This window comes from Zingiber officinale, chromosome 6B, assembly GCF_018446385.1.
Source record: "Zingiber officinale cultivar Zhangliang chromosome 6B, Zo_v1.1, whole genome shotgun sequence".
In the NCBI taxonomy this organism is placed as follows: domain Eukaryota; kingdom Viridiplantae; phylum Streptophyta; class Magnoliopsida; order Zingiberales; family Zingiberaceae; genus Zingiber; species Zingiber officinale.
The window spans coordinates 2,884,287-2,907,333 of record NC_055996.1 but is presented as its reverse complement, the minus strand read 5'-3'; the positions used below and the strand labels follow the sequence as shown (position 1 = coordinate 2,907,333).

General features: G+C 36.5%; 1 protein-coding gene across 1 annotated transcript; it reads right to left on the bottom strand.

Moving 5' to 3' along the window:
• Window positions 1–6,722: 6,722 nt before the first annotated feature.
• Window positions 6,723–22,694, bottom strand: LOC121991713. The gene is made up of 9 exons (XM_042545729.1): window positions 22,472–22,694; window positions 21,566–21,723; window positions 20,583–21,474; window positions 19,347–20,047; window positions 19,189–19,254; window positions 18,940–19,123; window positions 18,764–18,859; window positions 18,609–18,675; window positions 6,723–7,737 (listed from the first exon to the last, which is right to left on the bottom strand). The coding sequence occupies exons 1-9, from the start codon at window positions 22,538–22,540 to the stop codon at window positions 6,926–6,928; spliced, it is 3,045 nt and encodes a 1,014-aa protein (XP_042401663.1). The 5' UTR covers window positions 22,541–22,694; the 3' UTR covers window positions 6,723–6,925.
• Window positions 22,695–23,047: the final 353 nt, after the last annotated feature.

Here is a 23,047-nt window from a genome sequence, read left to right as displayed (position 1 = left end):
TATGGATGTTGCTTGAAAGCTTTAAGAGAATTAATTCCTATTAATTTCTATTACAATTTATAGCAAAAAAAAAAAAAAACGATTCCATGGATTAAAACAAATCCAATTTTAAGGCAACTGGATATTAAAAAAATGTTAAATAAAAGTAGCCATCAATTCCTAACCATCTGTGCAACAAATTCCTTTAAAATTTACTGTATTTATATTTATCATTTCAAATCTAATTTTAGTAATGAATTCTTTCTCTTAGAGCATCTACAAATGGCGTTAAGGCATTAACGCCGATGTGATATGTAGCATTATTTGAACGTGTTAATAAGTACAGATTAAAAAAATAACATTTGCCATTAACGTGTTAATATTTTCATTCAATTTACCATATTCAGTTATTGAATATTATTAAGATTATATTTGAATATGAGAAAAGATAAAGTAAAACGATGAAATTAAATGATTATCAATTCTTTTTTATGGTAGGAGAATCTGTTCTGATGTGGCGGAGATGGCATGGGCAACGTGGCGGGTCCAGTACTCGATCAATGCGGTCCGTCCGATTCAAGCCGGAGCTGGAGTCAAATCAGTCGAACTCACGGCGAGCTCCAATCAAACTCTTCAAAGCTTGGGCTACGTCAACTTGACCCACGGTCTAGTTTAACTAAGTCAACACAACACTCAGCTGAGCCTGAGTCAGACCAGTCCGATCAACACAACACAAATGCTTTTGACATAAATTCGTTTAACAACATTATTTTATCAAATTTTTCGTGTCATTATTTTGACGCTTATTTAAGTCCGTACAACGACTTAATAAGTCAACACATCTTTCCCTCATTTCCAGGTGCTACGAACCCCTCAGATTGCTCCATGTAAATTTCTTCTTTGAACTTACCATTTAAGAACGCAGTGTAAACATCCATTTGGTGTATTTCAAGGTCATACAATGCTGCAATGACTATCAGCACTCGTATGAACGTAATCCTTGTCACCGGTGAGTAGGTATCGAAGTAATCAAGGTTTTCCTTTTGCTTGTACCCTTTGGCTGCAAGTTTGGTCTTATACTTGTCAATCGATCCATTAGCTTTATACTTGCGTTTTAGTATCCATTTACAACTTAATGGTTTAGTACTAGAAGAAAGGTCTACTAATTTCCAAGTATGGTTATTCATGATGGACTCGATTTCATTATTAACAACTTCCTTCCACAATGAGGCGTTGGGACCAGAGAGAGCTTCGCTTAATGTTCTTAGGTCCATTTCCGACATAAACGTCATAAAATCCGGCTCGAACGATTTTTCAACTCTAGTCCATTTACTTTGACGTGACTCTTCGCTTTGATTGTCAATAGTCACTTTCTGGCAACTAAGTTATGGAACATCATCTTTGTTAGAACTTCCGTTATCATTATTTGAACGTTTCCCTTCTTATTTGGGAACACGTCTTCAAAAAATATTGTATTCCGAGATTCTATGGTTGTACCCACATGAATATCAGAAATGTCTGACTTATGAACTATGAAACGATATGCACTACTATTTTGGGCATATCTGATAAATATCGCATCGAACGTTTTAGATCCGATCTTAACTTGCTTTGGCTTAGGTACTTCGACCTTTGCTAAGCACCCCCCACACTTTCAAGTATTTGTACGATGGCTCGCGACCTTTCCATAGTTCATATGGTGTTTTATCATTTTTCTTGTGAGAGATTTTGTAGAGAATGTGGTTTGCTGATAAAATGACTCCCCCCCCCCCTCAAATTCTGGGGTAAGCTTGAATTTATCAACAAAACATTCATTATCTCCTTTAGTGTCTGATTTTTTACATTCGGCAACACCATTCGATTGAGGTGAGTAAGGTGTCGTTGTCTGATGGATAATTCCATATTCTTAACAGAATTCATCAAACGGTGCACCATATTCTCCACCTTTATCGCTACGAATTATTTTAATTCGTTTATCAAGTTGATTCTCAACTTCCGTTTTATAAGTTCTGAAAGTTGCTAGGGCTTCGTCTTTACTTTTAAAAAAAAAGACATAATAGAACCTCGTGCACTCATCGATAAAAGTAATGAAGTACTTTTTACTTCCTCTAGATTGCACGAATTTTAAATCACATAGATCACTATGTACTAATTCTAGAGGAGTCGTTGACTTTTCCACTGAATGAAAAGGTAGTCTCGTCATTTTCGCTTCCACGCACACTTCACATTTGTGTGTTTCATCAACATCGATGTTTGTTAATAAATTTAGTTTGACGAGACATTTTAGAGTATTATTATTGACATGCCTAAGCCGATCATGCCATAAATTGAAACACTCAATAACATAGCTGGAAACTTTTATTTTATTATCATCAAAATCACGGTGTACAGTCATTATAACCATCTTGAACAAATTTTATTCTAAATACTCCTTTCCTATGAAGACACCGTTCTTCGTAAGTACAAAGTTGTTGGACTCGAGCACTAGTTTGAATCTGGCTTTAACAAGTGCCGATCCAGAAATTAAGTTCTTCCTGATGTCGGGAACATGGAACACATCAATGAGAGTTAGTTCCTTCCCAAACGTCATTTTTAGAACTACTTTTCCGACTCCAACAATCGGGGACGTCATGGAATTGTCCATATAGAGCTTTCTTCCACTTATAGAGGTGTACTTGGAGAACATCATCTTGTCATAACAGACGTGACAAGTTTCTCCGGTATCGATCCACCACTGCTTCGGGTTGTCCACCATGTTGGCTTTAAACACGATCGTAGTGAGATCCATGGTGCTGAGATCTATATCAGCAGAAGTTGCGACTTGGTTCGCAACATTCTTCTAACTCTTGGTTGTCTTCTTCAGGCGTCTGCAGTCCTTGGACACGTGTCCTGACTTTTCATAGTTGTAGCACATGCCCTTGAACTTCTTGTCTTGAGCCTTCTGTTTCAGTTGTTTCAACTTCTTGGCTTTTGGTTCTGTCAGGTTGGACATCTCGTCGATTGTCCGCTTTGTTCCTCTAGAGTCGAATAATTTTCGATTATCCTCCTCTATCCGCAATCGAAGGATAAGGTCTTCAAGTCTCATCTCCTTTTGCTTGTGCTTTAGGTAATTTTTGAAATCCTTCCATGACGGAGGGAGTTTCTCGATTACCGCAGCAACCTTGAATGACTCGTTCAGCGACATTCTTTCGACGTCCAGATCATGCATTATTAGTTGCATGTCTTGGACTTGAGACGTGACACTTTTGGAATCCACCATTTTGAAATCCAAAAACCATGTGACCACGCATCGTCCAATAGCGCATTGTCCAGCGCTTTAAGAACTATGGTTGTACCCACGTCTTCAAAGAATATTGTATTCCAAGATTCTATGGTTGTACCCACATGAATATCAGAAATGTCTGACTTATGAACTATGAAACGATATGCACTACTATTTTATGCATATCCGACAAATATCGCATCGAACGTTTTAGATCCGATCTTAACTTGCTTTGGCTTAGGTACTTCGACCTTTGCTAAGCACCCCCACACTTTCAAGTATTTGTACGATGACTCGTGGCCTTTCCATAGTTCATATTGTGTTTTATCATTTTTTTTGTGAGGAATTTTGTTATGAGTGTGATTTGCTGATAAAATGGCTTCCCCCCACAAGTTCTGGGATAAGCTTGAATTTATCAACAAAGCATTCATCATCTCCTTTAGTGTCTGATTTTTACGTTCAGCAACACCATTCGATTGAGGTGAGTAAGGCGCCGTTGTCTGATGGATAATTCCATATTCTGAACAGAATTCATCAAACGATGCATCATATTCTCCACCTTTATCGCTACGAATTATTTTAATTCGTTTATCAAGTTGATTCTCAACTTCCGTTTTATAGGTTCTGAAAACTTCTAGGGCTTCGTCTTTAATTTTTAAAAAAAGACATAATAGAACCTCGTGCACTCATCGATAAAAGTAATGAAGTACTTTTTACCTCCTCTAGTTTGCATGAATTTTAAGTTACATAGATCACTATATACTAATTCTAGAGGAGTTGTCGACCTTTCCACTGAATGAAAATGTAATCTCGTCATTTTCGCTTCCACGCACACTTCACATTTGTTTGTTTCATCAACATCGATGTTTGATAATAAATTTAGTTTGACAAGACGTTTCAGAGTATTATTATTGACATGCCCAAGCCGATCATACCATAAATTGAAACACTCAATAACATAGCTGGAAACTTTTATTTTATTACCATCAAAATCATGGTGTACAGTCATTACAACTATCTTGAACAAATTTTGTTCTAAATACCCCTTTCCTACAAAGACACTGTTCTTCGTAAGTACAAAGTTGTTGGACTCAAACATTAGTTTGAATCTGGCTTTAACAAGTGCCGATCCAGAAACTAAGTTCTTCCTGATGTCGGGAACATGGAGCATATCAATGAGAGTTAGCTCCTTCCCAAACGTCATTTTTAGAACTACTTTTCCGACTCCAACAATCGGGGACGTCATGGAATTGTCCATATAGAGCTTTCTTCCACTTATCGGGGTGTACTTGGAGAACATCGTCTTGTCAGAACAGACGTGGCGAGTTTCTTCAGTATCGGTCCACCACTGCTTCGGGTTGTCCACCATGTTGGCTTCAAACACGACCGCAGTGAGATCCATGGTGCTGAGATCTATATCAGCAGAAGTTGCGACCTGGTTCGCAACATTCTTCTAACTCTTGGTTGTCTTCTTTGAGCATCTGCAGTCCTTGGACATGTGTCCTGACTTTTCACAGTTGTAGCACATGCCCTTGAACTTCTTGTCTTGAGCCTTCTGTTTCAGTTGTTTCGGCTTCTTGGCTTTTGGTTCCGTCAGGTTGGACATCTCGTCGATTGCCCGCTTCGTTCCTCTAGAGTCGGATAATTTTCGATTATCCTCCTTTATCCGCAACCGAAGGATAAGGTCTTCAAGTTTCATCTCCTTTTGCTTGTGTTTTAGGTAAATTTTGAAATCCTTCCATGAGGAGGGAGTTTCTCGATTACCGCAGCAACCTTGAATGTCTCGTTCAGCGAAATTCCTTCGGCGTCCAGATCATGCATTATTAGTTGCATGTCTTGGACTTGAGACGTGACGCTTTTGGAATTCACCATTTTGAAATCCAAAAATCGGCCGACAATGAATTTCTTCAGTCCGACTTTTCGATTTTATATTTCTTCTCTTGCAATTCCCACAAAGATTTGGCCATCTTTATCATGCAATATACGTTATATAGCACGTTGTCCAGCGCGTTAAGAACGTAATTGCGGCACAGGAAGTCGCCATGTAACCACGCATCACGAGCAGCCTTACTATCGGAATTATCTTCCGTAGCGGCTGGCGGGTCTTCACGCAGAAACCGTACAAGGTTCAGCGTGATTAAGTAAAACAACATCTTCTGCTACCATCTTTTGAAATCGGCTCCGTTGAATTTCTCCAGCTTCTCAGCGTGAGGGATGGCAATTGATACGTCGTTGATCCCGACTAAATCAGTTTGCCGATATCGTTTTACAATTACGAGATCCTTGAACCTCTAGATTTGCTTCTCGGTATTTGACATAGTTGATTTTAGTCGACTGTCGGGACTTCTAGGAGATTGCTGTCGGTAGGAAGCAAACTGATTGTCGTCGAGGCTAGTGTTCGACGCTATCTCAGTAAAATTATATTGCTCCGCTACGGTGCTCATGGATAGCAGCAATTCGTTCCCAAGATACAATGACGACGTCTCGAAATAGTAGCACTTCAAATTTCGAGACCGACGAACCTTCTCGTAGGCTTTTTGGACTCTTCTTATGCAAGAGATGGACGAATGGTTTGAATGCTAATGCTTTTCGAATAAATGATTTCCAAGAAGGAGAGAGATCTATTTATATTGGGTGAAGAGATAAGTAACTCTTGGTTTGGACTGATCTGGATCGTTTATTTTGAAAGGGTATAACCCTTTAAAGGTCCTTTGATCTCAACCATCAGATCTGAGATATAACTCTTCAAATGACTTTTAATCGTTCTCGCTCAAGGGTAGAGAGCACCTGTGATTTTGTATTAACAACATTAACACAACATATATAAGGAAACGCTGGCTCTCGCCGGTTAACGATGTGGGATTAAAACCTTATCTTTTTCCTTAATATTAATTTGAGCACATCTTTGAACAATTAATTTCTTATTCACCCGTAATTGGTTTTGAGCAAATTAATAGTCTAGATTTATCTACGCGAAACGTAGATTTTGATTTTGAAGTCAAACTTGACTTTCAACAATCGATGGCACCAAGATTTTAGTTTGCATTGACTGATACTATCGTTGCCCTAGAGGTCGTCCTTATCATTAGCCTATGGCTTCCGATCCACTACATCGGCGTCAACCGACGGCGATCATCGGATCTCCGGCGAGTGTCCTATGAGGGCCGAGAACTCCGGTTTCAGTACAGCTTCTTCCGGCGAGGCACAGGGTTGCCCACTAAGTACTCGCTGCGAGACCTCGACAGGGCCACCGACAACTTCCGGTGGCTGCTGGGCCACGGCTCCTCGGCAGCAGCCTTCACGGGGGTCTAGACGAGTGGGTATTCCCGTCGCCATGGCCCCCGCAATACTGGGTGGCGGTGGACATGGCGCCAGCATACTTGCACCACCACGACTACTGCGCCCGCTTGCTGCATTTGGATATTAAACCAGAGAATATTCTGTTGGACGGCGGATTTCAGACAATCAAAGCTGATGGACAGGGAGCAGAGCCGAATCGCGGCATGTTCTTTCTGAGGAGTTGTAAGCACAAGAAGAAAAAACATAAACAAGGGTCCAACAGAGAAGCTAAATTGGAATGCATGGTTGCATTACTAACACATTCATAGCTGGAACGAGTCGAACGACACGACGATGATTCTCAGTGAATAACAGGAGTTTATATTCGATGTGTGTCGAAAGGACTCATGTGCCACCACTTCCTCTGTTATTATTACTGTGAGGAGTAAGAGGAGGAAAGGAAGGCACAGACTGCAGTATGAACTTGCGGCCACTTCTACCGCTGGAAGAGCTGCTTCTCAACCGATGCAACAGCCTTTTTGGCGGAGATACACGTTTCTGTTTGGGTGAACTGGCCTTCACAGCCTGGGTAGGCAAGCAGGAATCCTTCAAGATTTCAGGAGTATAGTCAATCGTCTCTTTGTTTAGCCTGCTGTCAGAATCTGATTCCGGAGGTACCTTGCTTCGGCCGAACTCATGAAGTGGAGTCACTGGTGAACCATGACGATGAAGTGATAAGGAATTTGCTCGGACTAGTCTTGTCTGTAAAACTTTGGGTTCTCTTGTGTTGCTCGGCGAATTTTTTTCCAAGGGACTAAAGGTGCATATGTCTGGAAAACCATTCCATCCAGGAGAGAAGATGTCGACTTTCAGATCATTCTCCGAGTCCGGGTCATACGAGGCTGCCAATATGGAATCTTCTCCTGCATTTTCAGAGGATCCTTTGCTGATCAAATTCATAGGAGAACCTGGTGATCTTTCATAGCACACTAAAGCAGAACCACTTGTTTCTGGTGAAGTCAAATAACGAGGAAGCACCAAACACTTGGCTGCATCAACTCCACTGCTAAACCCTGTGACTTGCACTGAAGGTGTTAGTGAGGACAGGCGAGAATCCACCATGCTTCTAGGGTTTTTTCCTTTGGTTTTGGTGGATGGATTACCATCCAATTTCTCTTCATTGCGCTTGTGTTCAATCTCAATGATCTCAGTACATCCTGCAAAAGTAGAGAAAAAAAAGGTGTATGTTAATTGTCATTAAGGAGTATTTCAGTAAGGTATCAACAGATATACTAGAAGAAAGGGCCTGAAGATTGGGATAATATGAAGATCAGGAGAAGAAAGAAATAAAAAGTGTTTATGATTTGCCAAGGAATCTTCAACCTAATTGATTTGATCGACAATTTTGATTACTTTGGGTGCCAACATACATTTAGATTACCTGATCATAACTTTTTTTTTTTGAATAAGTAAAAGTGGTATATCATGAATAGATTTTAGAGTCTATTCATGTTTAATATAGTATCAGATTTGAATAGATACCTAAAGACCTATATATATATTTCAATTTTCCAGAAATTTTCAATTTTAGTTGGTCAAGTTGCTTTGATACAAATTTACGTTCTGGTAGGTTGGATAGGATTGCTCTAAACCTCAGGTTTTTGTTTCTCTTCTTTCAATCTCACCAGTGAACCTCACCTAGTAGAGAGCCTCTAGAATGGTTTAGTAGTCCTTTGGCTACTAACCCCAACTATCTTCAAGTCTTACGGTAGCCAGCACAGGTTTTACAGAACCAAAAAGGTCTACAATTCCCTCTTCTCCCTTAGCTAGTTACATTTCTACAAAGGTATACTCCGATAAGGACTGAGGACTTTTGATTGAGAGATAAAGAAAACAAAGCCCTAAAGCTTAGAGAGAATAGATTTACTTAGCCATAAAAATATCTTACACAAACATATAATTTACAGCAGTATAGAAAGAAAATGACAACTACTACTTACAGATCTTAGTAGGACATTAGACTTAGAACGTAGAGAGTAGATGAGAGAGGAGAAGAGAGGAAGAGAGTTACTTCAGACGTGCTTCTGCTAGCTTGTGTGAAGAAAGTTCTAGAGGTTGAGTGAGGTAAGTGCTTTGAATTGTCATAGGTGAAGTGCTTGATGACGTCACTGCTTACGTTTCTGGGATGAATGTCGTCATTGCTTCCGTCAGCTTTCCATCATATTGATTAGATTAGCTTCTTCAACCGATCCCATAGAGGGAGGTAGAGTGGAGGTAGAAGCTGTTGATGGTGTTTTTATCTTTTGTTTTTCAAACCAAGCCATATTTTTCTTTTGGTAAAATTGGCAGAGGTTTGAATGTTGAGTGGAGTAAACAAATGGAAAGAAGACCGTGCCAAATGTTTTTGGCCAATAAAATTTTTCCGTGAATGTTTCACCAGCCAAAGTATATACTCTAGAGGATCTTGATAAGGATCCCAGAGCCAAGAACTGCCTTGGAGAGAGACTCTCCAATATTTAAGTTGTTCCTTGAGTGATTTTGGTGAAGTCTATTCTTTGTTTGGGTTTGAAGGATAATCTTCAAATGGAAGTAACTGAATATTAAACCCTTGTACATCAAGTCTCATTAAGTATCTGACAAGTTCAGAGTATACGGTTCTCCATTCTGAAGGAGAACTAGCAAAGGTACATAAGACAAAAGTTTCTTTCTCTTCAAGTATATGTTGTATTAATCTCCCAAGTAATTTTGGAAAAGTTTGTAAAGAATCCAAATCATGTACCCATAGTTGTTGCAGAAGAAGTCATTAAAGTGAAAGGAATAAGTCTTCCTCGGTAACTCTTTTATTGAAACTTTTCATAATGAATATTAGCTTTTCTGAACGAGTAGAGTAATTGGCATCTACAGCCTAAGTCTATCATGTCCTGTTTAGAACACTGAGGAAAAACTTTAGTACAAGTAATTTTGTATGTATATTTCTTCTTCATAAGTAATTGCAATGCCTGATGTTGTATTTTGATGGAACCAGTTGAGTGCCTCTTCTAATTCAAGAAAATGTTGTAAAGTAGAAGTATCACCCAAACTTTGGATATAAGTTCTTATATCCTCTAGTGAAGTATTGACAGTAAATAAAATGTCTTTCCTTCCTTCTGTAGCTTTGAAGTATTTCAAGTGATTGGTAATTCATCAATTTTTATAGAACAGATAGTCAGTATCAAGTCTGGCAAGAATAAGATTTATCTTTTTGGATTTTTCCATCTATCTGAACTAATAGGCTTATAATAAAATTTAGGTCCAAAGTAGTTCTCAGTAAGTCATAGCTTCTTCTATTGAATAAAAGTCTTTATAAGAAGGCTTATTATCTACTGCTAAAAGTACCTTGACCTCATCCCAATTAGCATATAGGCCAACATAAGGGCCTGAGAGAATAGTATATAGCAAGAGAACTTTTTGCCCAAAGATTTTGTAAGATGGTCTAGAAGTAATTAGTCAGGGCAATAATAATAGCTATTTTTTGACTGGATATTCCTAGAGAAGTGGGTATATTACAGACGTTGTCAATTAGACATTGTTGGATTGGATCAAGTTGAATTATCATAGAGAATTGAAAAGTATCCTCTTTTTTGGCGAATTGAGGAAGTTCATGGATACCAAATTTCATGGTTTTAAAACCATAAGTACAGACTTTCTTTTGTTTATCCATCCTGCAAAACATATGTTAAGTTAGTAAACGAGATAAGTATCGGCTAAGAAATTATTAGTTCCTTTGATATGTTCCTATTTTATTCTCAATCCTTTATGAAGGATAGCATCCGGAAATTTGATCTAACGTTTAGATCCAAATCATTTTCGAGTATCTTTTGTCTTAGCTATATTTTATTATAGCTCTACAGTCTGTTCTAAGAATAATTTCTAGTTTGCTGCAAATGAAAAGCATGAAAGCGTCTAAGTAGTAAATAACCGCTTACAGTTCATAGTTTAATGAAGTAAGATGACTTTTGTCTTTGTATTTACCTAAAGCATATCGGTAGAATGATTATGATGTTTTGGGTCATACTTAGATGCTTTGTGGAATAAAACTCCACCACATCCAGTTTCACAACCATCAATTTCTATGACTAAATAGTCTGAATCTAACGGTAGTGTTAACATGGGTAAGTGTTACACCATGTTTTTAATCTGTGTGACAATATCTAAATCTTGTTGATTAAAGTATATTTGCCCAATTTGAGAGGTTTTATTATATAATAGGCCACTAATTTTGCCAATATCTTTTAAGTATAGTCTAGCATAATAAAGTAATCCTAAAAAGGATCAGAGCGTTTTTATGTCTTCCATCTTATCAGGAAAAGCCAAGATTTTATTCGTGATGTGAGCTTGGAGTGTTATTGTTCCTTGTCCAATTATGCTACCTAAAAAGTCAATGTGTGTGACAGATAATTTCATTTTCTTTCTGGACACAATTAAGCCACGTTTTTCAAAGAAGTTAAAGACTCGGTGTAAATGAGCATAATGTTCCTCTTTTGTCTTAGAGAAAACCATAATATCATCATATACACAAGTAAAATGTGTTACTTCTCTAAACACATCATCCATTTTTCGTTGAAACACCTAAGGAGCGATTTTTAAGCCAAATGACATTACTAGTCATTCAAAATGTCCTTCAGGACAAGAAAATGCAATCCATAGAATAGACTCTAGGTGCATTTTTACTTGTCAAAATCCAGATTTCATATCAAATTTAGAGTACCATTTTGACTTCTAAATTTTATTAAGTAGTTGCTCCTTATCAGGAATTTTGTACTCGTCTTCATGACAATTGTCATTGAATCGTTTATAGTTAAAGATCATTCTAGATTGTCCTCGTTTTTATTCTGCTCCTTTATTGACAATAAAAGTAGGACCCCTATGTCTAGAATCTGACCTCGTATGGCTTTTAATGTCAGGAGTCGAGTAATATACATTTTGCATTCTTCAACCTCCCAATTGGTATATTTCAAATCTTGTGCCTTAATAGTTAAATCAGGATTGATAATATTTAATTTACAATATACCTTATCTTTTTTCCAATATTTGGTAGAATTTTCTCCAATAATTTCTATTTTTTCAAGTCTAGAAATTACGACATCAAGATTATCCTAGTCACTAAAGTATATAAGTAAGTGGGGTTGAAACAATCCTGATAATAAGTGTCTGTGTCTAAGTCAAGGGTCCTAAAATAGTGAGTTACCCCGGGGGAAAGAAGAGTGGGTGCGTGGGCTTCTTTCACTTAAATGAAGAAATTCAGGAAAACAAAGTATAATACATGGGATGGATTGCTCAGTTGGTGCAAGGGCTATAATTAACTCGTCCCTGTACCGGAACTGCTTCGTGGGCTCGAGCGAGGACTAATGGTAATGTCCTATACGAGGCACTAAGTAACCAGGGCCCTTTGGCGACTGGACTAGAGAGGTTCAACTTTAAAGGCTTCAAATATCCAAACAATCGCTGCACTGTGTTTCACTGTGCTTTGGAATTTGCCTTTAAAGTTTTCTTTGTATCAGTTAGACTCCTCTAGAATATAAAGAAAAGACACTTTGAGAGGAAGAAAGATTCTATGTCCGCTCGAACCACGAGTTTGTCGAGTCTGTCGAAACTTTCAACGACCAATGAGAAATTACTTCCTCAATTCTACGATGTATTTTTTCGTGTATGAATTAGTACCCGTGTTCACGCGTGCGCGCGCGTGAAGAGCGTTTTCCCCCGGTAAAAAGATCAACTTTTTTGTTGAATTCCCTTAGGGAAAGTTCCATTTTTCGTATTGATTTTCCGTTATGAATTTCCCTCGAATTGAAGTGTTTGGAAAATGTGTCTTTTTACACGAACAAGAAGAGGAAGTAGGATTACAAGAAGAGGAAGTAGGATTACAGATTTCGGCAGGAGGGGTGTCACCACGCTTCGGAGTGTGAACCTCTTATGAATAGGCAGATAGAATGAGAGAAATAATAGGAGTGGAAAAGAAAGCATCATAGTCTTTAGTGAGTAAAAAGGCTCGGTCAGGGGAGATAAGAAAATTAAGGCCTAAAATAAGAGGAATGGTTTTGTGAGGAATAGGACGAGTCCATAACTGAGAAAGAGTAAGGGGGGCACTAAACACCCCGTAGTTGATATAAAATCGAATATGGACATTTTTTTATAAATTTATGGCAACTAAGTTGTTGGTCATCAAATTGTGTACTCAAAAGAGTATTAGTCGTTTTTATTAACGTCGGAGGAATAAAAGAGGTGAGTAATGTTTCATCAATAGTGGAAGTAGTAGCACCACTATCTAAGAAAGCATGCAAAGTAAGTTCATGTCCTTGAATATTTAAGGTACACTTGACAAAAATATCCAGAGTAAGACTAGTATTACATATATTAGGAGTTTGAATAAAAACAAACTCAGTATGGTCTGGTTCTTCTTCAGGAAGAATAATTCCTTTGCCTTTATCCAAAGGTAGTTCGGGAGAAAAGGAAGGACTAGGTTGAGTAAACTACTGAGGAGTGCCCTCTCTAAGCAGAGCAAGTTCCATCTCTAATAAGTTAAGACATGCTTCAAGAATAGCTACACGAGATTCTAACAAACTATTTCGTGTACTGTGTTTGACAATATGAGTTTGGGGAATGGATATTTGGAAAAGAGTATTAAGACGGAGATTGCAACACTGTCGCTTGCAAAGTTTACAAGTGTCACGGTTGAGGATAGAAGGATAATATCCACAAGTAAAACAAGGAAAATTATCCGACCCTTCTTTTAAAGTCCATTCATGGGAACATGTTCGTTGGTCTGAATGTAAATCCATTAAGTTTTAAGGGATAAATTGGTTATACATAAATGTTAGATGCTGAAAGTCTTGTAAAGTTTCTTCAAACATAAGGTCTGATAAAAGGTCATCCTCAAACTCATCCTCATAGGTTGGATCTAAGAAGGAATTGATCAAAGAGTAGTCATTACTTACTGCAATTGGTAATTCTTTCAAGTCCAAGATAGAAAGAATAGAGTAAATAGAAGAAGTATTAGAGATATCTAATTGTACGTCTATTAAATCAAAGTTTGTATTACCAACAACCTCGGCTTCTCGACTATGCAAGTTTATGTCTAGGTTTATGGCAGGCAAAGCACGTAATGGTGTTAGCATAAGTTTTCTTTGGTTTAAACTTCCTAACATGTTTTTCTTTATTCAAATAAGGTTTACGTTCTTTGCTTTTTCTAAGATAGTAAATCTTTTTAAGTATGAATTTGGGTTTAGGAGCCGGTAAACGTTGCCTTTGTTTGGTATGTTTTATCTGTTTTTGTTGGCTCCCATATTATTGTGGTTTCTTTTCCTAATTCTCCTAGTAGTTTGCTAAAATGTCATTCTCCTATGGCTGGATTACAATAATTTCCATATACAGCTGTTAAAGCTAAGAAATCATTACAAAATGGTTTAATGTAAATTCCAATTAAAAAGTTCTCATGGCTCCTTTTTGTCTGATGTCAAGACCAGTATTTGCATCTCTGACCGTTAAAAGTCTATGGATTGCATAATAGAAATTTAAAATGTTATTTCACTGAGTGGCAATTCAAGTAACTTCCTCAGGAAAATAAAGTTTAAAGTCTTTTCAAGCTGTTCTAACTACATCTCCTAAGTAATTTTCTCCTACCCTAATCATAGCATCACCTATTTCTATGTCAAGTTCATGTTTCACTTGGTAGTCTCATTTGACAAAAACTATCCATTGTTCTAAGTAGGTATTGTATAACTGAAGGTCACATTCATTTATACTAAGTAGGACGACATCTTTGCCAAAAAAACATCATTTCTGATGGTCTTCTTTTTCCTATGGTTCGCACTAAAAGATTATTATTAGTATAAGGTACTATTCTTGTTCTTGGTGGATGTCCTTGACCATAATCCATAGTTTTCATTGTACTTTCTGGTAATCTAACCTCATAAGTACTTTTTCTTTTTTCTCTGAGTCGATATGTGGTTTGGAGTATATAGTTTTTTTGTAAGATGCAGATGTTTGTAGCCAAAAGTTCTTAAGGTTTGCGTAAGATCTACTGCTTGATTCATTAAATTAAGTTGAGTGGCTGACTGTTCTTCTATTTCTATTTTAGGTGCTAGAGTCGTTGGTTGATATCCATAAAATCTTACCAAATGTTAATTGTTTCTATCCTTATACATGAGTGAAGAAGTTGGTTGTAAAGTGGTGTCCTGAATTTGTAAATTAATATTCCATTCCATTCCTACTAAAGTTTCAAAATTATATTCTCTGGGTTTCAGAAAATGTATTCCTTTTGTTGTTAAGGCTTCTATCATATCAGTGACAAATACTTTAAAATGATTGTGCATATGATTCATTGTTTTTCCTAAAAAAAATAATGTCAAGTTGAAGATTATCACCTTGAAATTGGACATAACCTTTAGCTTGAATGTGGATTTGAATATGTTTAACAAAGTCTCGGATGGTCATATTAAAATTTGGGCATAAGTAGGTAATGCCTAAATTGGCGTTTATATCAACTTCTATAAGTCCAATAATAGCTTTCTCCATATCGGAGAAGCGAGTATCATGTAAGACTTAAGTTATTGGTGGAGTTAAAAATTGACTCATTAGGTTGGTTATAAGTTAAAAATTTTAAAGTTATTGGTGGAGTTTTAAGAAGTGGTTTTCCTAAGGATAACTGACTTAAGTCTCTACTAATTTTAGCAAAAGCTTCTGTAAAATCACTCGAATAAAAACCTCGGGAAGTATGTTGTTCTAGTTGAAAAAGTTTTGTTTCAATTACAGTTAAGCGATAATGAAGTGAAGTAATAAGAGCTATAATCAAGTTGTTTTGTTGTACCTATATTTAATCTCCTTTTCTATAAGTTCAAAATGACAATAACCATCGTCTTTTAAAGTAGAAAAATATTTTCTATATTTTATAGCCTCATCATAATGGGAATTTTTATATTTTAATTTGTTCATTTATATTTAAGTTCCTCCGGTAAGTGTTGTAGCATATCTAGTTTTTCATACAATTGAGTTTTGTTACTTACTGTGACTTCTTTTGACTGAAATAATAATTGTTTAGAGTCTATTTCTAAATTTTGAGTTTCCTTCCCTGTAATTTTGTTTGTACTGTTTGGGTAATTAAGTTTGAGGAGACTTTTAAGTAATCAAGATTTCGTAACACTTCTGATAAAAGTTTTTGTTATTGGAGTTGATTTGTAAGTAAATTTTCTACTTTCAGTTCTAGTAATTGATAGTGAGGTTCGAAAGATAAGCCTAGACTTAATAGTAAGTCTGTTAATGAATTTAAGTGTGCCTGATCAGAATGTAAAGTATGCACCAGTAGTTTGCTTCTAATAGAACAAGTATGTTTGGTATTATCTACCGTTACTACAATTCGTGGTTAAAAGGCAAGATCTAGGTAATCTAATTTTTGTGCAGTCATACAAAGTTTCTAAGTCCAAGAATCGTTTGATACCATGTTTTCCTTCAATAAATAAATAAATATATATATATATATATATATAGCCTCATCATAATGGGAATTTTTATATTTTAATTTGTTCATTTATATTTAAGTTCCTCCGATAAGTGTTGCAGCATATCTAGTTTTTCATACAATTGAGTTTTGTTACTTACTATGACTTCTTTTGACTGAAATAATAATTATTTAGAGTCTGTTTGTAAATTTTGAGTTTCCTTCCTTGTAATTTTGTTTGTACTGTTTGGGTAATTAAGTTTGAGGAGGCTTTTAAGTAATCAAGATTTCGTAATACTTCTGATAAAAGTTTTTGTTATTGGAGTTGATTTGTAAGTAAGTTTTCTACTTTCAGTTCTAGTAATTGATAGTGAGAGATAAGCCTAGACTTAATAGTAAGTCTGTTAATGAATTTAAGTGTGCCTGATCAGAATGTAAAGTATGCACAAGTATGTTTGGTATTATCTACTGTTACTACAATTCGTGATTAAAAGGCAAGATCTAGGTAATCTAATTTTTGTGCAGTCATACAAAGTTTCCAAGTCCAAGAATCGTTATGACTCTGATCCCATGTTTTCCTTCAATGTTATATATATATATATATATATATAAACTACACGCTCCTGAATATTCTTTATACGTCCTCACCAACAAAATTACGATTTCAGGCCCTCCACATATAATGTATCAGCCTTTGTCACCATCATGCTCCCTGACCGCCCAAAGACACAGATCGTCATCCGATAGGAGAGCATCTCTGGACGCATATGTGTCTGCCTCAAATCTGCAATCAGAGGTGTCTGTGGGGGTGGGAGGGTGCAAAACGTGCACTTGATCTTACCTATTTAAAACTAAATATGTAAAGGGATAGCATTAGCATATGTTATGATCCCTGCAACATATGTAACCACAGCAAATATAACCAGCTCTAGGGTTTCTAAAACATTATTCATTTGATATACTAAATATCTTATAATCACGTCATATATTGATTTTTTTCTCAAAAGATAAAAGGAATAATAATAATAATTTATATTTTTAGTTAATAGACTCATTCTTCATCTATTACGATAAATGCAATATTAAATCTAAGTTTTGACTTTTGATCACTATGATAAAAGAATTGATAAAATATTGGCTTAACTAATAGACTCAATCAGGAGACATCATTCAATTCTATCTCCTAAGTGGTCCTTTCAACCTTTACATATATAAATATGATCTTATTGTTATTTTACATTTTCATCTAAATGAATGGTATATTTACAATTCTTTACCAATTTGCAATTAGATAAAAAAAAAAGACTCTTAAGCAAGTTCAAAAATATTGTAGAGCCTCAACTTATACAAATATATTCAATTTTAGGACCTTTTCATTCTATGACCTCTAAAAATTTAGATGCCAATCTATTAATTAATCATTGAAATTGACATTTGAAGTATTAATCTGCTTGGGTTGAATTTTTTCCCCTTATAAGGTGACAATGTCTATATGTTCCATACTCTTTTGAAATATTGGAAATGGCAAAGTTCCCAATCACATTTATAGCTCGGTAAAAGCATTAGAATCAGTACATGGTGTTGACAATTTAATTGATCATCCTTATGGCAAATGATTCGTCTAGTGATTGTCCCAACTAATCTCTCATACTTCCCATAGATCAAATAATAACTTTCCCTGTCTTAGCATCACTCTAACATTATGATTCATGAGATTGCAACCATCTATCTAGTAGCATACCAACTGCATCAAGCATAATAACCATTTACTTTTGTTGTAAAATATAAAATCCCAACTAGGCAACCTCAGTGCCAAGGAAATACTTATGAGTCACCTAGATTGTCAGTTTCAAAGTATTGATAAAGGTACATTTTCAGTTTCGTGATTCAGAAAGAATCAGCATCATATGATCAAACACGCTTTTCTAAGTAAAAGGTAAGATGAAATACATAAAATTCTAATCATCCCAAAGTGCATTTTTAAGCATTGAAAGAGCATGAAACTCAGAAGATGAAATGTGATTGGTGAAGATGCAAGTGGCTAATCAACTAAAAGCCTCTTGCAAGAGACTTAGGTGTTAAGTGAGAAACACTCAGTTTGTTATAATAGTTCAGAAAGCATACTGGCAAGATCTGCAGATTCACAGGACCAGAAGAAGGAAGCTAAAGAAAAACTATGAGACTCAGAACCAACCTCAGAGAAAGGAATTCAAACCATCAGCTAAGATTACTCAATAGGTAAAATGCAATGGACAAAATGAAAGGGCACATGATTACGAGTGTGAAAGCAACTTATAATGATCAGAAAAGTGAGTTCTAATGCATAGGTGTGTCATTAAAAGAAGAAAATAAATAGAATGGGTGTGAACTGCAATATTATATAAGTCAACTAAAGAACATAAAGTTTATGCACCATAAGCATGCATACAGGTTCTTAGATCATAGTAAAAAAGGTAGTGATTTCAAGTTTTAGCTCTCCCATAATCAACAAATTAAAATAAAATAAAACAAGTCATCTTCTCTTCGTCCTTCAGACCAAATTTAGGAGATATTAATCTCTATTGGTAACCAGCAAGTGATCATATTATATAGCAAAAGAAATAACTCAGATCTTACCCTCTTTCCTGCCAAAAGGATTCTTGCAACCTTCACATCGGCATCCAAATGAACATCCAACACCAGTCTTCAAGAAAGAAACAGGAAATAAAAACTTAAGGCCTAGTAAAAGAGAAAAGTAAATAAATTGCTAGCATATCTAGTTATGAAACAACCTGATAACATTCACAATATTTCTTAAGGCAGAGTGACTTTTTGCAATTGCATCCTCTCTTGTGTCTTGCAGAATTTGGAGTTGCCCCCATAGTCTCCTGCAAAATTGGAAACTTAATGTGGTTCCACAGGAAGAAATAATGCATGAGAAACAACATTGAAGAGTTATTATTATTACTTCACTGTCTTTTAGAGGATCACTGACACAAAGAACCACCTTGGGTGCAAATGCAAGTGGATTTCGAGACTCTATCTGATGTTTGGCTTCATGGATAGCATCCTCATTTTCTGGTTTGTTAGTGCACTGTTGGCAACCACAAACTTCTGTGCAGAATATCCCAGCAGCAAAGCAGTCACAGTAACTGAAGAGAGAAACATGAAGTTACCACAGTGAAAAAAAATTTAGGCAGGTTTAGAGAATACGTACAGTTTTAAACATTTGGACCTCTTACAACTGCAACGCTTCTGACCTTCAATTTCAGATGGCTTCCTCCTAATAAATTCAGAGTGCAAACAAAGTGAATTGGAAGTAATAAAAGATTAAAGAACCATGAAAACTGAAATTATCTGCATGGAGATAGTAACCTTTTCTTTCTAGAACTAGACTGACTTGAGTTATCAAACTTGTCATCATCTTTAGAAAGTGGCCTTTTCAAGTTACGAGGGGTTATGTATTGCTCAGCAAGCTTTGACTGCATAGAAAATTGTACAGTTTTTGCATACTGCGGAGTTTGATGGCTAGATGTTGGAAGTTCCAAAACATGATTTTCAATGTCATTGGCTCCAGTGTCTTCACTAGCACATTCAAGAAATGGGTTCAGGACATTTGCAGTTAATGCGACTGTATGTTGTCCTACTAAGCCTGTAGAAACTGACTCCATGTCTGAACCTTGTGAAAGTTGATCATTACTGCCAAGAAATGAACTTTCTTCCAAGCATGAATCCTTTCCCATTAATTGAGCTACCATACCAATACTTCCAATGCTGTTCAAGTGCAAGCCGATACGAGATGGCCTAGGATCTAGCAAGGAAGAACTTCCCACAGGTTTAACCATCAAATCGGGCATGAAACTTTGAGTGTCTGAATGAGAGCCTTGCTTCATCCCACAGGTTTCAAATGGTTCCGCATGAGAAGCATTTGAAGTAAGCATGTGGGCAGCAACATCCGATGGTTCTACACCAGAGAGATCATACGTAAAATTCTGATTGGGTTCTTGGCATGCAGTATTTTTGATAGCCTCAAACTGAAGACGCTTCCGCATCCCACGCTGAAGCTGAGCAATGTCCTACATTCACTACCATAATCATCAGATCCAGCATAATGGAAAAAGTGTTTGATAACCACTAATCATACAAGATGGAGATAACTATTGCTGAGATTATTGAAAATTATATAGACGCCAATACAAGTAGACAATGGACTTCCTAGCTAGGCCATACAAGACAAGACAGGAGTGACCGGTGTTTCATCACCAAACTTATCAACACACGGTGGATAAAGGAAAATAAGTATTGCACCATTTTTTCACTTTGTTTCTAAATATGGACTTAAAGGTAACTTTTCAGTGTTTTGTGGGTCAAATATACATTGTGGGATTAAGATGAGCTAAATAAAAACATCTAATATTAGATCGACAATGCTAGTGCTTACTGAACCATCCCGTTATCAGCACAAGTCGAACAATAGGTCCATCATAGAATTGGTACACAGATCATGCACCCTTTGTACATCTTACTGACTCTTAGTCTACAAAAGTCATCTATGTTATTATTTTTTTGAACCAAAAGTAGAAGATATTGAATGTGAACGCCAATTTGTACCTCATCATATGGAATCTGATTGTCAGCAGATGGTATAATCTTATCTTGTGAAACATCAGGATCTTTGATAACATCTTGAAAATCCTGAATCAATTCAAAGGATTGAGGGGTTGAATGCAATTCATCTGAGACTTGTGAAAAACCTTGTGATCTTACACCTGTCAATTTGGTTGTTGTATTCAAATCTTGATCCACCATATCTACTTCAGCTTTTTCCCCTGTTGTTGGTGCCAAAAGTGAATGAATACTATCTGTGGGGTTATTGTTGATGATTGATACTGGTTGCCCATCAAGTGAAATTTTATTGGTTATCTCAACAGCATCAACAGATTTTGTCTCACCATCAGTTAAAGATGGTTCAATAGGAAAATATGCTTCAGTACCAGAGAAAACTTTTTCAACATCAGATGAGGTGAACTGCTCAGTAGTCTTATGATCAGAAGTTTTTTGTGTATGGTATTCACAAGTTTGATCATTCAGTTCAAGGGTACTGTTAGAGTCAATTAATGGACGTTGCAGAACAACTATAACTTCTGAGTTCAAATTAGATGGATCAGAGCGCCCCACAGCATCATCTATAGATTCATCTACCAAAGCTGAAGCAGAAGTAGCAGAATTCAAGTATGCAAAATCATTCTTAGAAGACTCCATAGTATTAACGTTGGCATTAGTGCAAATTTCATGTACAATTTGAGTCATTTCTTTTGCTTGGCTTGAAAATTTACAAGAAGCCTTATCAAAATTATCTAGTGGATCTTCCAAAAGTGTGTCAACAAAACTTGAAGAATCACCACTATTTTCATCCTTAGAAGATGGATTGCCATCGCCTTCATGAATTCTAGAGCTCAATTGAACCACTGATTCCGAGGTAACCAAGGGTAGTGATAAGAAACTGACAGAAACAAAAATGAAAGATTTGTAACAAATCAATCCTTCAGATATTTTTCTTCTTACAGAAATTAAAGTATGACAAAATTTGGTACCTTCTCGCAGTATCTTTTCTAGGAAGAGAAATATGTGGTGATGTAAATACAGGTTGAGGAGATGGAAAACTAAGATCTTCATACGCTTGCAAGCCATGCTCCAAATTAGAATATTGAAATGGTGACAAAGTGTTAACATAGCTAGAGAAAGGTGATTCCTGCAAAATGAAATGGAACCGAAATCATAACATCAAACGCTGCAGAAAGGATGGGAACAAAATCTTAAAAAAAAAAAATAGACAAGTGATAGATGAAAAATAAATACTATGAAATGGTCAAATGGGTCAGAAATCTAAAATAAAAATTGTTAGAGAGAGCAGAAACTGCACCACCCATGTAAATGAAAAGCAAGGATCAAAGTTTACACACGAATATGCAATTTTATCATCATGCAAAATCATCATCCTTTAACAAGACGCACAGTACAGACCAAGAAATGTTTGTCATCGTGCAAATCATCATCACATTCTTAGAGAAGCATCTCCTATTTTTTCGAAGTAAATCTTAAAAAAACGAATCAGAATAGCCAATCGGAACTATTCTTCCAACTCAAAGCACTACTTTAGAAAGGAACGAGGTGGTGCGGTAACAACTAGAGCAAAGCATCATCCGCAAAAACTAACTAAATATCTTAAAAGGGCTAATTTTGCATCAAAATGAATACCAGCGTGAGCCAAGAATGCCTTCCAAAAACCCTAAATCTACTGTAAAGAATGCCACGGACATCAAGAGATAATCTCGAAAGTTTGTACAAGAGACTTTTCCAGCAGATTTCTAGGGTTACTAAGTACGACGGCCAAGAAAAACAGAATCTCGGAGCAGGAACCCAAAAATGAGCAAACAAAAGCACAAAAACGACCGATTCCCGCTGGAATTTTTAATGGAAAACCGAGAAAAAAAAAGAACCTTGATTGGCGGGGAGGGGTCGGAGCCGGGGGCGGAAATGTTGGTTGCTTCTGGTGAATCCATGTCCATGGCGGCCCCAAACCCTAATCTTTCGCCCTCAAGCTGCGAAGAAACGATCCAAAACACACGAACGAAGCGTGAATTTTTTTTTTTTTCCCCTTCTTTTCGTTGCCTTCCCTTTGTGTTGTGTGAAAATAAAATTCGGCTTTTAACTTTGTTTTGGGATGCCGAAGGAAATAAGGGGAGGATTAAATAGATGTGGGCGGGAAGGATGAAATTACCAAAAGGGGCATGAACTCCAACTTGTTTTCGGCGCACGTGCTCTAGTAAGTGCAATACTTCGGATGGCAAATGAGTAAAAATAATTGACAAAAGAAAAAAAGGAAAAAGATTAGCAATTAATTGCATTTTTTTTCTTTTTTGGGTAATCTGAATATCCAACCTTTCTTACTAAATCGGGAGATGAACGATTTCTCCTCCTACTGATTTATCTATTGGATAAATTTTAAAACTCAAGTGATAGTGTCACTCAGTAAATGTGTTTGTGTAAGAATTTGATTATGATAGTCCACTGTG